Source organism: Labeo rohita, chromosome 22 (assembly GCF_022985175.1).
Source record: "Labeo rohita strain BAU-BD-2019 chromosome 22, IGBB_LRoh.1.0, whole genome shotgun sequence".
Classification (NCBI taxonomy): Eukaryota; Metazoa; Chordata; class Actinopteri; order Cypriniformes; family Cyprinidae; genus Labeo; species Labeo rohita.
Window position 1 is genome coordinate 66,444,451 of NC_066890.1, and position 14,558 is coordinate 66,459,008.

Genomic DNA, 14,558 nt, shown 5'->3' on the forward strand with positions numbered 1-14,558 from the left:
AGTTCTGTGCATCTCAGAAACGTGTTGCGCCTTTGATTCCCAGAAATGCTGTCTAGATGGGCAGCTCAGTAATTTATGACAGTATAAATAGAAATCCGGTTGCAGCAGCCCATAATATGAGATACTATAAAATCTGTCTGTGTGTGTGTGTGTGTGTGTGTACCCTCCCTCAGGTAACAGGTTGATCTGCCACACCCGAAAGTCACCTGGGGTACAGTGGGGAACACTACATTTCATTCAGAGACCTCAGTGATTTTATTATTTTAAAAGCCATAAAGAATTTGAAATAATGATACATTATTATGAGTTAAATAAATACATGTAATATGAATTATAAGTTAGTGCAAAGAGCCAGCAGTTTTTTTAAATCAGTTACTTTAGAAAATATAATTTGAATTTGTATTTAAACATTTAAAGCCTCAATTCAAATGTCCTGTTTAGATTCTACAAAGAATTCGGTGTAAACATTTCAAAGGTTCCAACTTCCATTCAAACAGTTGAATATTCTGTTCAAACATTCTAAACTTCCTTTCATGCATTTGAAGATTCTTTTTAAAGAATTTTTATTCAAACACTCTAAATATTCATTTAAAGAGTCACTGTTGGGAGTAATTTAATTGGTGCCATTTCTAATTAATTAGAGTACTTCTGAGTAAACTAAATAATTAATCCAAAACATTTATTGTCATTTTGTCTAACTTTTAGACTATGTCATACTGTAGGCTATAATTTGCTATAACGGCTATATATATATATATATATAGAGTGTATATATTTTATTTATATAGTGTTTATATATTATTTATAAAAGTTTATATGTGACCCTGGAGCCTAATTATAAGGGTCAATTTTTTAAAATTGAGATTTATACTTCAACTGAAAGGTGAATAAATAAGATTTTCATTGATGTATGGTTTGTTAGGATAGGACAATATTTGACCAAGACACAACTGTTTGAAAATCTGGAATCTGAGGTTGCAAAAAATCAAAATACACAGAAAATTGCCTTTAAATTTGTCAAATTAAGTTCTTGACAATGCATATTACTAATCAAAAATTAAGTTTTGATACATTTATGGTAGGAAATTTACAAAATATCTTCATGGAACTTCATTTTTACTTAATATCCTAATGATTTTTGTTACAAAAGAAAAATCAATAATTTTGACTCATACCGTGAGGTGACGATTCAAATATCCTGTTTAGATTCTACAAAGAGTTTGTTGTAAACATTTCAAAGGTTCTAACTTCCATTCAAATAGTTGAATATTTTGTTCAAACATTCGAAACTTCCTTTCATGCATTTGAAGATTCTTTTTAAGCTGGCGATTGCTACAAATATACATGTGCTGCTTAAGACTTCTATTCTGTATGCGATCTGAACGTATATCTTTAACTACACCCTGCTACGTTTGCATGTGCAGTGGTACATCAGTTATGCTTAAAGACAATGTCAAACCAAACAGGACCACATGCCAACAGACCACTATACCAGTCGCCTAAACCTGACTGTATTGTAATATACATATGGATCCATTTAGAATTATTAAACCATTGTAAACTCCAGTGTCCAATGTAAAACATAAAGTTATCATAGAGCGCACATACACTCTTTGTATATTTGCACACTAATAATAATGGACTCGCGCATGTGTGGCCCCTCCATAACAATCGTCATCTGTTAAAACTTTACTGGTAATATACTGGTTTGCTTTATTCAGGCCATACAGACTAGTCCTGACTTCAGCTTGAAGGTAATTATTAGAGATCTATTTGTTCCGACCAATCGCTGCACAAGATAAGGTTAAGTATGATGACGAAAGCATGTTAGTGCTAGCCCTCCCAGAACTCATGGATATTGCATTTTCAGTGCCTGCAGTTCAAAAAAAAATTGTATGGAAGTCTATGAGAACGCTCGCCGATTTCTTGTGAAATTGCTCAAAATGGCATGGTACTCCACATTATATGACTTGATGCTGATTGGACTATATATACAGAGGCAGAAGATATAGTCTAGAACAGTGACCGCTAGTGTAACACTGTGGTTGAATGAATCTTTCCTTTTCACACTTTGGTGGTGCATCGCCCTAATAAAGAAACCACCCTGGTTACAAGTATTTATATTATTGCACTATATCATTTTGCAGAACTTGTCATACAAAAATGTTTGCAGTTCTTATTGTAATCAATAATCTGGGAAAGTATAATGATATATTTTATAAGTGTTTACCATATTTATCTGAGGAGTTTTGCCTTAAAAGATTCATTTTAAGCTTTTTTGTAACAATTTTTGCAGAAAAATCATTTATAGTAAACAATCCACAATGCTAGAAAAATAAGAATAGACCAGATTAATTAGACTTTAACAGCCTGATAGTTTGTAAAGGCATAGTCTATTATATCAGTGTCTTTTACTTGCCAGTTTTCAGCCGTTTGTTAGTAGTCGTTAGCCTCATTAAAATGGGGATCACTGGGGATTTGGAGGGCGTATCTGTGTCTTTCAGCAGCAGCTCAGCTGAATCGAACGGAACGCATGCTTTTAAATGCTACAAATCAACTTGCGTTCAGTTTGAGAATGCGTCTTATGGTCATGAAAGTGAGCGGTGACCATTTGAAGCACTGACAAACTATATTATCATATACATCACAAATGAGATTGTACTTGATGATTGTCACTAATACTAATCAGGAAATTAAAAGAAAATACTGATCACTGATTCTGGCAACCAGTACTAAACAGGCTCATGTAGCCGTCATGCCTAAAAAATACCCAGAATGTTCCGACGGGTTAGCCCCCTCGGAAGTCCGACCCGTCCCGTGGTCCTGTCGAGATGCTGAGGGATAAAGGACAAAGTACGCTTTCTTGATGCACCCATCTCCAAGGTTGGCCTCTTCAGGGAGGCCACTGTCGAGGACTTCGCCCAGCAGTTCTTGGCAGTCCAAAAGCAGACGGAGGCTATTAAGCACATCTTGCTCTGGCGTGAGTCCAACAAACTGCCGATGGCCAGATCTTCATCTGCTCGTCGCCGAGGGCACCCCCCTGCGGTCTCAACATCTGCTTCGCCCCCGCCACCACCTTAGGAGTCTAAACCGGCTCCTCAGCGAGGGCGTTAAGCTGAGTGGTAGAGGGGCGCAGCCCGCTTCTCAGGCATCGACACCCAGGAACACCCGCAAGTTTGCAAAGTGCCCCTTAGATGGGCGACCTGGAGATGGAAGAGATTGCTTTGCGGGGGACCTTAACATCTACGCCCCCACCCCCAGGGGAGGGCCAGGGGTTTGTACTTTCGCTGCCGCTGCTGACCCCCGTGATCGGGAACAGAAGGTAAGTGCTGCTCCTAGCAGCTCGACTCTTCTCTGGAACGCTGTGCCTTCCACGTTGAGTAACCTTCCTCCCCCTGGCTGCCCCACTGTTGGTACCTCACCCACTCCATTGATCCCACTAGCACGCAGGTTGGGGGCCTGGCTATCACTTCCCAACTGTCACGTTGGTTGATACGGATGGTTCGACTCGGCTACGCGATCCAGTTTGCAAGGTGCCCACCCAGGTTCACATCTGTCCGCTCGGACACAGATGCCTCTGTCCTGTGTGCAGAGATTGCGATTCTCCTGGCGAAGGACGCAATCGAGCTGATCCCTCCAGCCGAGATGAAATCGGGATTCTACAGTCCCTATTTCATCGTACCAAGAAGAGCGGTGAGTTAAGACCCATCCTGGATCTTCGAGGTTTGAATCGGTCCCTTTACAGGCTGCCATTCAAAACCTCGAAGCGCATTATTTCATGCGTCCGGCACCAGGATTGGTTCGCAGCCATCGACCTGAAGGACGCATACTTTCATGTCTGTCAATTCTGCCTCGACACAGACCGTTTTTTCGGTTCGCTTTCGAGGGTTGGGCGTATCAGTACAAAGTCCTCCCCTTTGGACTAGCCCTGTCTCCCCACGTCTTTACCAAACTTGTGGTGGTGCTCAGTTGTCTGAGTCTGTTCAGTGCTCAGTTGTCTGAGTCTGTTCAGTGCTCAGTTGTCTGAGTCTGTTCAGTGCTCAGTTGTCTGAGTCTGTTCAGTGCTCAGTTGTCTGAGTCTGTTCAGTGCTCAGTTGTCTGAGTCTGTTCAGTGCTCAGTTGTCTGAGTCTGTTCAGTGCTCAGTTGTCTGAGTCTGTTCAGTGCTCAGTTGTCTGAGTCTGTTCAGTGCTCAGTTGTCTGAGTCTGTTCAGGCACAAGACAGCGGTCCCTCTAAAAATTTTTCAGAGGCTCCTGGGGCATATGGCAGCCACAGCCGCAGTTACACCACTCGGCTTGCTTCATATGAGACTGGCTCCATGGCCAGATCCCGAGATGGGCATGTCGCATGTCGCAACTCACCCGCCATCTCTTCCTTTGGAGTCAGACGTGGCTCAAGTTGCTACGTGCCGTTCATATTCCAGGGGAGCTGGAGAATGGAGACTCCATCCCCAGGTGGTCCAGCTCATTTGGAGTTGATTCGGGGAAGCTCAGGTAGATCTGTTTGCTTCCCCAGAATCCTCCCATTGGCCCCTCTCGGCACGGACGCACTGGCACAATGGCCCAGCCGGACCTGGTTCGCAGAACTCACGCTCCTCGCGACAGCCCCTCCCTGGAAGATTCCTCTGAGGAAGGACCTTCTTTCTCGGGATGGGCACCATCTGGCACCCACGCCCCTATCTGTGGAACCTCCACGTGTGGCTTCTGGACGGGACACGGTAGACCTCTCTGGCCTTCCGCAGGCCGTGATAGATACTATCACTCAGGCTAGAGCCCCCTCTACAAGGCAGGCCTCTGCTCTGAGGTGGGGTCTGTTCGTTGACTGGTGTTCCTCTTAAATCTCTGTTGCTTAACACTTCACTCCTGATCGCGCTCACTTCCATCAAGAGGGTGGGTGACCTGCACACATTCTCAATCAACGAATCATGCCTTGAGTTTGGTCTGGCTGATTCTCATGTTATCCTGAGACCCTGGCCTGGTTATGTGCCCAAGGTTCCCACCACTCCTTTTTGAGATCAGGTGGTGAACCTGCAAGCGCTGCCCCCAGAGGAGGCTGCAGGCTGGGCGATAACTACAACCTCCGCGTAGAGCCAGCTTCCTCCCGTGTATTAAGGGAAAAAAAAGGTAATTGCATGAGGACGGCTTGGTGTCTGCTTGCTACGCCATTCCATTCGGATCAGTGCGCCTTTCCCAGTTGTTCCCCTTTGGGCAGGGGTGCCCTTAGGCCAGGTCTAATTTTAATTAATTAGACATGCTCTTTGATTTAATCAAATTTAATTTAACCATTAAAAAGGAGTTTGTCAACTATTATTAAATTGATGTGATATTGTATAAGTTTCATGATTTTAATTAATTAGACATGCTCTTTGATTAATCAAATTTAATTTAACCATTAAAAAAAAGTTGAGAAAAATTAAAACGGGGAAAAATGGAATCTAGAAAATTAAAACAAACAAAAAAAACGGAATTTGGGAAAAAATAAAACTTATTTCATAGGGCCCTAGGTACAAGTACACAACAGTGATAATGATTCATTGATGCGGACAGCTGTAAAGCATCTCTACAAAGAGGACAGTAGTAAACGGCTGTTACTCAGTTGAAATCAGTTTGAGTGAATGTGATCCTCTTACTAGTGAACTGCTTTTGTTTTTCGTAATTATTGTTTATAATTTGGTTATTTATTTATTTTTTGTAAGCATATGCAGGTACTTAGTTGTTGTTTTTTGCACATATGTATCAACCATATTTGCTTACATAGCCTTTCATTTGCACATCATTTACAAAACAAATTTGTTTTTTTGTTCTGATTAATCAAAGAAATCTAAGACTCAAACACTTTCCATGACAAATTACCTTAAATGTAGAACTTTGATTGATCTTGATCAAAACATCTGGATTTTAAGTTCTCAAGTCTATGCAAGAAGAATGTGCTGAATGTTTTTATATGTACATGTAGATTGTAATGTGTTCTGGAGATCTGACCAGCCTGATTTTGAGATTTCAGTAAACATTTGTGTAGCCAAAATTTGTTGTGTGGCACAACACAAAAACTCAGCCAAGTAAAATAAAGTGTCATTCCCCTGTGAAATTATTCATATAAAAGCTCATTTCCATACAAAAAACTAGGCAGATTTCTAGGGTACAGATGAACAGTGCAAGATGGTTGTAATTGTGTTCTAATGTTTTCGTTCTCTGTTCACAGCTCTGTTTCAGAATTTGACTACGGACTCTAGGGAGTTTTCTGACATTCTGCAGATTCTCACCTCCTGCTACAAGGACTCTTCCTCCACGGGCATGTTTGAGTACTCCAAACCTCGCCTCGTCCACAACGAACTGCTGGAGAAAGACGTGAGTGTTTGACTGTTTGCAGACATACATTTCTTTTTTCAAAATTGCCACAAAATGTATTTAAGCATCAGTACAAATGAGATGAAGTGCCTATATGGAGGAATATTTATGTGGAAGCAGTGTATGTGTGGCACAGATAGTAGAAACTAGACATGATGGGCTTGCAATGTTTCATAAGAAAATACAGCCTGTTGCAGGTGGCGCTTTCTGTTCAGAGCACAAGGTCAGGACATGTAATCTTATCAAGAGAAAACAAATGCCACACAAGACTCAACAGTGAGGCCAGTAGTTCAGATTATTACTTGCCCTGCCATTACTGCCATCATTACTGTTTTTGTGGTTTCTGTGTGCATGCTTTTAAGCATTGTGTTAGAAACCGAATTTACTTTTGTCTTCTATGAAACAGTATTTAGATTTTGTTTGCAAGACAGGTTATCACTTAAAACGAAAAGTCCATGAGGACGAGTGATTTAAATTTTTTCTTGCCCTACCACAATCAATCAATCAGTCAATGAATAAATAAATAAATAAATAAGCGTATTGCTTTCATTGTTTTGGACCTGTGCAACCTTGTATTCTGATAAATGAGCAAATTATGAAGTAATTATGAGATGAAGTAATCTAGAAATCTAAAATAAAAGTGTGAATCACACCTTGGTCAGAATCACAATGTATATTATAGGACAAATGCACACAAAATTAGGGCCCTATGAAATCTCTTTTGTTTTTTCCCAAATTCCGTTTTATTTTATTCCATTTTTTCCATTTTAAGTTTTTCTGGAATCCATTTTTTTCAGTTTTAATGCTTAAATTAAATTGTATTAATCAGAAAGCATGTCTAATTAAATAAAATCATAAAACTTAAACAATTTAACGTCAATGTATTAAAAGTTAAACAAAAATTAAGTTTTCGTTTTTCCCACCTTAGGTTTTATTGTTACCAAATTCTGTGTTTTAGCATGTCTAATTATTTGAACGCATAAAAATAAGTTTGATTTATTTTACAAATAGCCATATGAAGTGTTTTTTTTCTTTAAATTAATTCATCCAAAGGTTTTTTTTTGTTTGTTTGTTTGTTTTTAAGTTAAATTTCTGGGCTTTTTTGGGCCTTTTAATGGACAGGACAGTAGAGAGTGGAGAGAGTGGAGCGGGATCGGCAAAGGATCTCGAGACGGGATTCGAACTCGGGTCGCCACGAGCACAGTTGTGCTATGTGTCACACTAGCCACAAGGCTTTTGGCGCCGACAGCTCATCCAAACTTTGACAAATTCCGTGACATTCCGTGTTAAACTGTAAATTCCATTTTTTATTACTGGATTCCGTGATTCCATTTGTGTTTTCCTAGGCCTCTACACAAACAAGAGACACACACACACAGACACAAGGAATTTGTCTGGGAGTCTGGGAGCTCTGAGTACTTGCGTATACATGTGAATTAAGTACTGTATGTAAACTTAAATATAAATATGTAATAAAACATTTAGTGAGTGCATAGACACAAATAAGATATTGCACTGTAAAAGTAAGATGACTGTAACAAATTATATTCACGTTAACATCCTAGTGTGTCTCTTTAGACTGCTGTCTGCACAAATCCAAGCAATCTCATTCTTCATTCCTTCTGAATAATTATTTTTGTGCGGTCAAGTGAGATTCAAGCGTGACTTTCCTTTAATGTTGTGTGTGAGGGTGTGTGTAGTTATATGTCTGTGGTTATGAGACGGACTTTGAACAATAATACTTTCAGCTTTGTCTGGTTGTTTGAGATCAATCTTTGTACATGAAGTACAAAAGTAATATTGTGATGTTTTGAATGTGCAGTTCATGGAGAAGCGACGAGAGCTTAAGCAGGATGGGCGAACAGAGAAAGAGCTGTCTGAGACTTTCTGCTTCCTGCTTTGTGATGCTCAGAAGGTAGACAACTGCTTTTGTTCAGCCATTCCTTAGTTCAGTTCAATCACAATATCACACAGTGTTGTTCAGCTAAGCTGTGATCATTTGTCATTCTTTGGTCAGTTTTTGATGTGGTTTCTGTGTTGTGTTTGGGTTTATGTGTGTGTTTTGTGTGCTGGTTGTAGGTCTCGGTGGTGTGTGAGAAAGGACTGTCTGTTGGCAGCAGCTGGATGAGCATGTTGGGGAATCCATCTAAAGGTGAATTAACCTTCACAACACATCTAGATTTCATAACACTAATTCTGAAGCTTTAATAGGTTGTATGAGTTGTCAAAATAAGTTCTTAGCATGCATTAACATGCATTTAGAAATGCAACATGCACCAGTCATATTCCCAAATTTGTATTGGAATTGTTTATAAATCTGTTTATAAAAACATCTGTTTATTTAAAATTTGAAAGCAATGAAATGAAAACATAAAAATCAGTATTCTAATTTATAATTTTACTATTTAATAATAAATGCTAAAAGCGTTTTATTTTGGTATACAGTGCTATTATTGGATTAATATTTCTTTATTTTCTGATGAAGAACTAAAAACAATATTTTAATTTGGATGACCAAAACACCAAAATTTAATTTAGCCACAACTGAAAATATAACCAAAAACCAAACATTTAATTTGCACATAAGGCAGTTTTTGTGTAAACTGTATAATTATAAACTTCTCATAAAATTAATATTTATATTAAACATTCTTTTAATGGGTGCTTTATTCAAACATTCATTAAATAATGAAGTTAACTGGTTAGGTAAAAATATAATGAATATGTAATATAGTGCATATATTTATAGTACATGTGTTTACCAAAATGCTCTTTTCTAGAGTTGTTGTTTCTATTATTAAGAGTAGTAATTAGCATTTAATAAAACAATAAATCAAATGTGTTATTTTGCTGTACACTGCTATTATTGGATTAATATTTCTTTATTTTCAGATCATTTTTTATATAAACTAATAATACAGATATTTTAATTTTGGTGTTGTTACCAAAACGCCAAAATTTAATTTAGCCAAAACTGAAAATATAGCCGAAAACCAAACAATTAATTTGCACATAAGGCGGTTTTTATTTTAACTTTGTAATTATAAACCTCTCATACAATTAATATTTATATGAAGTTAACGGGTTAGGTAAAAATATACTGAATGTGTAATTTAGTGCATATATTTATAGTACATGTGGTTAGCAAAATATTTCTAGATTTAAGATCTTCTCTAGATTTGTTATTATTATTATTATTATTATTATTATTATTATTATTAGTAGTAATTAGTATATTGCTGTACAGTGCTGTTATTAGATTGATATTCCTTTATTTTCTGATTTCTTTTAATAAACTAAAAATACAAACAATATTTTAATGTTGGTGTTTTTACCAAAAGCTGACATCTTTCTGTGTTTGAAACACTGATTGAGGGATTACATGAGATGTCAATTCATGTTTATTTTGTGCTGTAACTAATAGTGAAGAAACTCTGCCGTTTGAACTGAGGCATCTATACAGCAATCGGTCACATCAAACAGTGTCAAAACGCAATTAATAGCTTTAGTTTTATAACTAAGGCGTTTATAAGCCTGTGTGAGCTCACTGTTAAATTAATCATTGAACATGTTCCAGGCTCTCTATTGTATGAGGATATCGTGTCTACATATATTCCTTTTACTTGTTTTTTGCTTTCAATATTAGAAAACCTTTGATCTATGATAATCCTGAGTATTTTTTGAAAAGCAGACTGGTTGTGGGTGTGCCACACCAATGGAAAGAAATCAAGAGGATAATAAAATAATTGTGGCGATATTGTGACCGAGGTCATGAGCTATGAAGTGGAGAGCTGCCTTTGAGATTGTTTCGTGTTCTGCAGGAATCACGACTTTGTTGTTCTGCCCAGTGAAGTGTAATTTTCGGTTTCTGTAGTGCATCCAGTGAATACTGAATATGTTGATGTTGCAGGTGTTTACCTGTGTCAGTTTTCTGATTTACTTCAAATCACCCCCATCGAACCTGGAACTACAGGAAACATCATCGTTTTTAAAGTTATAAAGGTACAGCAGCAACTTGAATGATGTTATTTTCAAACTTTTCAATTCTCAGTCTGAGAGGTTTCCAATCTTTTGTCCTCCAGGGTAAAGTGAAGAGTGTACATGACTGTATGTCCGTAAGCATGGATCCTACACCTAAATTTGACAGCCATTTCTCCAAGAACTCAACCAGAGTGACGTCCCTACAGTCGTACCGGGCATTCGAGTACACTCAGGTAGTCAGTCAAATAAACTTGAGTAAAATAAATCCTATAGGAATAAAATATTTGATGATCATAATCACATGTGTTTGCTGAAGGTGAATGCTTTCTTTACAGCAATACTTCTACGAGTATGTGGATTTCGAGATTTCGTCCAGGCCGAGACATGTGTGTCCGTATGCCGTGGTCTCTTTTTACTTTAAAGGCAAAGAGGCTTCAACTGTGGCTCCCAAACCGCTGCCTCCTCTCAGGTATCTTACTGCTCTCCTTTACTCTCAGCGTTAAAACAAGGTCTCTTGAGATTTAAGCAGTTTCTATCCTAGATCCGTAAACATTATGAACTTTAATATGCACTGTTCTCATATATATATTCTTCACTCTGAATGTCACTGTTAGTGTAATACACTTCTTGTCCTACTCTGAATGTCCATCTTCATGCAATACATCTCTTTATTGTGCAATACAACCCTTTGTTTTTCTTCTTCTAATTCTGAATGCAAGACTTAGCGCAATAAACTCTTATTGTGCAATATGTTTCTTTATTTACTTATGTTGAAAGTAAGTCTTGGCGCAAGTCAACTCTTTATTGTGCAAGTATGTAACAGAGTTATTACGTTTGTAATTTATGTTTTGTTGTGTGCACTGTTTGATATATGTAAATTATGCTGAGGGGAAACTGCCCTAATTTCATTCTACGTGTATAAAGCAGGGTTCGTACAAGGTGCTTAAAGTACTTGAATTTGACTTTGAAATTTAAGACCTGGAAAACCCTTGCAAAATAGTTCACGCAAATTCAAAAAACATAATACTTTTTCCACTTATTTCAGTTAATGTCATAAAACTAGCAGAAACCAGATCAAATTAAAAGACCTATTCGTTTTTGATTTTCAGCATTGCTTTTAGTGATTTTCAAGGAGCTTTTCAAAACTCTGAATCAGTTAAATGATTCACTGTTTTGAAGCACTCCAGTCGGATTGTGTATAGTTAATCATTAGATTCAGATCAGGACTTTGGAGTGAGTCAATATTGTAATTGACGTTTTACCAATGTTCAATTTGCCATTATTAAGTATTCTGCAAAAACGCATTACGTTAAGTCTAGACTAGTACACCTATTCATTACCTGTGTTCTTTCACTGCATGATTCAGTCTATTAAAATACATTTAGAATGATCACAAATTCAAGACATGGGAACAGAAAATGCATAGATATAGTTAATCAATATCACACAAAGAGTGCTGTTTTTCCCTCCAAAAATTACAGTGATTACAAATGTTTTTTTTTTTGTTTTGTTTTTTACAAAGTCAGTAGACAAGAATTAAGAGACTTATGTTGTAGACACAGTATTGCCTGCTTTTGCTCTGTTTCACCAACAAAAATCTTTCGAAACACAGCTACTTTTTTTGCGTCTCTGAGCCACATGACGGTGTTTCGTTCCTGAATGATTCAACAGTTTAAATGATTCAGTTCAATTGCAATGACTCACTTATTAACTGTGACTTGCTGCCACCTACTGGTGGTTTTAATTTAACATTTAAAGTGTCTTTTTATTATTTAAATAATTTTGTATATCAGTATTCAACGTTTTATGTTTAAAATATCAAAACATTATTTATGCATTTGTAACTTCAGGTTAAATGCATTCATGACCTGCATTAAACTGTGTAAATGCATCTAAATGCCACTTCAGATGCAGCTTTTGTGTTTCCTCTGCATTGCAAAAATATTTTGTTGGTACTGAATTCCTTTTTTTGTAAACAGCCCAAATGTAATAATTTGATAATGCACACTTTTAGAAAAAAATAGCTTTTTAAAGCTTAAAATGCCTATAAAAGGTAAAAATAATTTTAAACTTATTGGAAAATATTAATTTCTATCAATGTGAACTGATCACCACACAGAATATAAAGAATATCAAATAGTTCATGGTTGTCCTTAAGATACCAGCACAATAACACACTCAAAACAAATCGTCTAATAATCGTTATTGACTAAAATCCCAGAAAGTATCTATCTCTCTCTCTCTCTCTCTCTCATATATATATACACACACACACACTGTGTGCAGAATTATTAGGCGTGTTGAAGGACAAGCATCACATCCTCTTGTACCTCTGATTTAAGAATTTATCTTCCAAAATCTGGCAGTACATTTTGGGAGTTCATGTTTAGTCTCCTATCCTGAAAATATATATATATGCATGCATATTGCTTTATTACTATATTTTTATTTATCTAACCTTTTTTTTTTTTTATAATTTGAAAGGTAAGGCATTGTTTGAATAGGTGAGGTCTCTGATTGAAGCCCTTGAAAAACAAAAAAGTAGTGCTTGAAAAGTCCTGGAATTTCATGTTACAGTATCTGTACAAACCCTGGTATAGTGACAATAAAAGGCATTCATCTTTGTCATTTGTCTTTTGTTCCTCAGGTCCAACAGTCAGCCATCCGCGACAAGCAAAGGTGGGCATGACTTTGTTCAGTAAAACATCATTTTGTTTCAGTTATTAAAGGAACAGTTCATTTGTAAATGTTTTTTGTTAATTTTTATTAATTCTCAGATCTCTTTTCTATACTGCGACAGTTTATGTTGTCTGGTAAGCTCCAAAAAGGACAAAAGAGCACCATAAAAGTAGTTCCTAGTAGTTTGATGTTCTTTGTGAAGTCACAAACTGTCGTTGTATTGAAAAAAAAAAACTGTAAATTCACCTTTCACAGAAAGATTCATAGAGGTCAAATAATTGACAGATTTTATTTTCTGAGTGAACTGTTCATTTCCTTTTGTTGTTGTGATAGGTAGGCGCTGTTACACGGTATGGCGGGGACATTTCGTGAACGGCGGAAAAGATGTTTATCAAGCCAGCCTTCGATCGCTCTCTCAACCTTTCCTGCCCTACAAACTGTGAGTCAACAGCAGCCACCATGTGTAAATTAAATGACACTGGACATGTGGAATCACTGTGAGAATAAACAATGGCTGTTGATGTTTTAGGCCAGAGAAGATTGAGATTGGGAAAGTCATGAGCCTGCAGCAGGTCAAGCAGAAAATCCCGTCTGCCCTCTTCTCCTGGAACCTCTACACGGGCAGCCATGAAGGTTTGAGCCAGTGCTTTAATCATCTCACAGTGTTATATTGCCAGAGCTGATATTATCAGCTATTATTTGTCTTTTTTAATGATTAGCATCATCTGATAAGATTTTCTGTTTGGCTGCTAAGTGTTTGAAGTTGGAGTTTTATTTTGATGGAGCTGAGAACACAGCAGACGCACAGCTCCCGTTCTTTATTAATCATCATTAGTTTAGTACTGCTGGCATTCAGTAAACAGCTGGGTAGTGACTGATTACATGTAATCTGGAGTATGTAATCAGACTCCAAAAATTAAGTAATTAGATTAACTTACATTTTAAAATACTAGTAATCAATTACAATTCATTTTATTGATTGCATGATTATATATCTTTCACACAGTAGTAATAGATTATTCATTATTTGTCAATTCTGTTAGTCTGTAAATGTATCGGCCGACAACTAGTCAGAATGAGAGATATTTAAGACTCCTGTGTCGGACCTATGCAGACAATTTTCAGCAAAAGTATTGTATATTGTGATATGTAGGTATACAATGCAGTTCAAGTTTCAGTTTGGGATCAGTAAGACTTGTAATGTTTCTTAAAGATGGATTTTATGCTTATCAAGGCTGCATTAATTTGATTTTTTTTTTTTTTTATAATAGAAAATTATGAATTTAATGGAAAAAAAATTATTGTGCAAGAAGTGAGATTTCATGGCAGCTGTTCAATTATTCTTTAGTGATTAAATCAAATATGCACTTTTTGATTATGCAAAATGCAGATTATAAGCATTTTGGATTTCTTAGCACCATAGCAGCCAAATTTTGAGCAAGTAGATCAGTTAATTCATGTGCATCCATGCTCTTGTTTTATTTATAGTGATGCACAAAGGAAATAGGTTGTATAAAACTAGAAATTGTAATGCATAAGCATGCAAAAAAAT

At 36.9% G+C, this 14,558-nt stretch overlaps 1 protein-coding gene across 8 annotated transcripts in view; it reads left to right on the forward strand.

The window, feature by feature from the left end:
* tasora (transcription activation suppressor a) overlaps positions 1–14,558 on the forward strand; it is a 44,831-nt gene that overhangs the window by 468 nt on the left and 29,805 nt on the right. For all 8 annotated transcript variants that reach the window (XM_051094584.1, XM_051094581.1, XM_051094583.1 and 5 more), the window contains exons 2-10: positions 6,201–6,346; positions 8,169–8,261; positions 8,426–8,498; positions 10,257–10,348; positions 10,429–10,560; positions 10,663–10,796; positions 12,975–13,006; positions 13,340–13,445; positions 13,536–13,639. In XM_051094584.1, the coding sequence (XP_050950541.1) occupies positions 6,201–6,346; positions 8,169–8,261; positions 8,426–8,498; positions 10,257–10,348; positions 10,429–10,560; positions 10,663–10,796; positions 12,975–13,006; positions 13,340–13,445; positions 13,536–13,639 (912 nt within the window). The remainder of the gene's footprint in view (positions 1–6,200; positions 6,347–8,168; positions 8,262–8,425; positions 8,499–10,256; positions 10,349–10,428; positions 10,561–10,662; positions 10,797–12,974; positions 13,007–13,339; positions 13,446–13,535; positions 13,640–14,558) is intronic.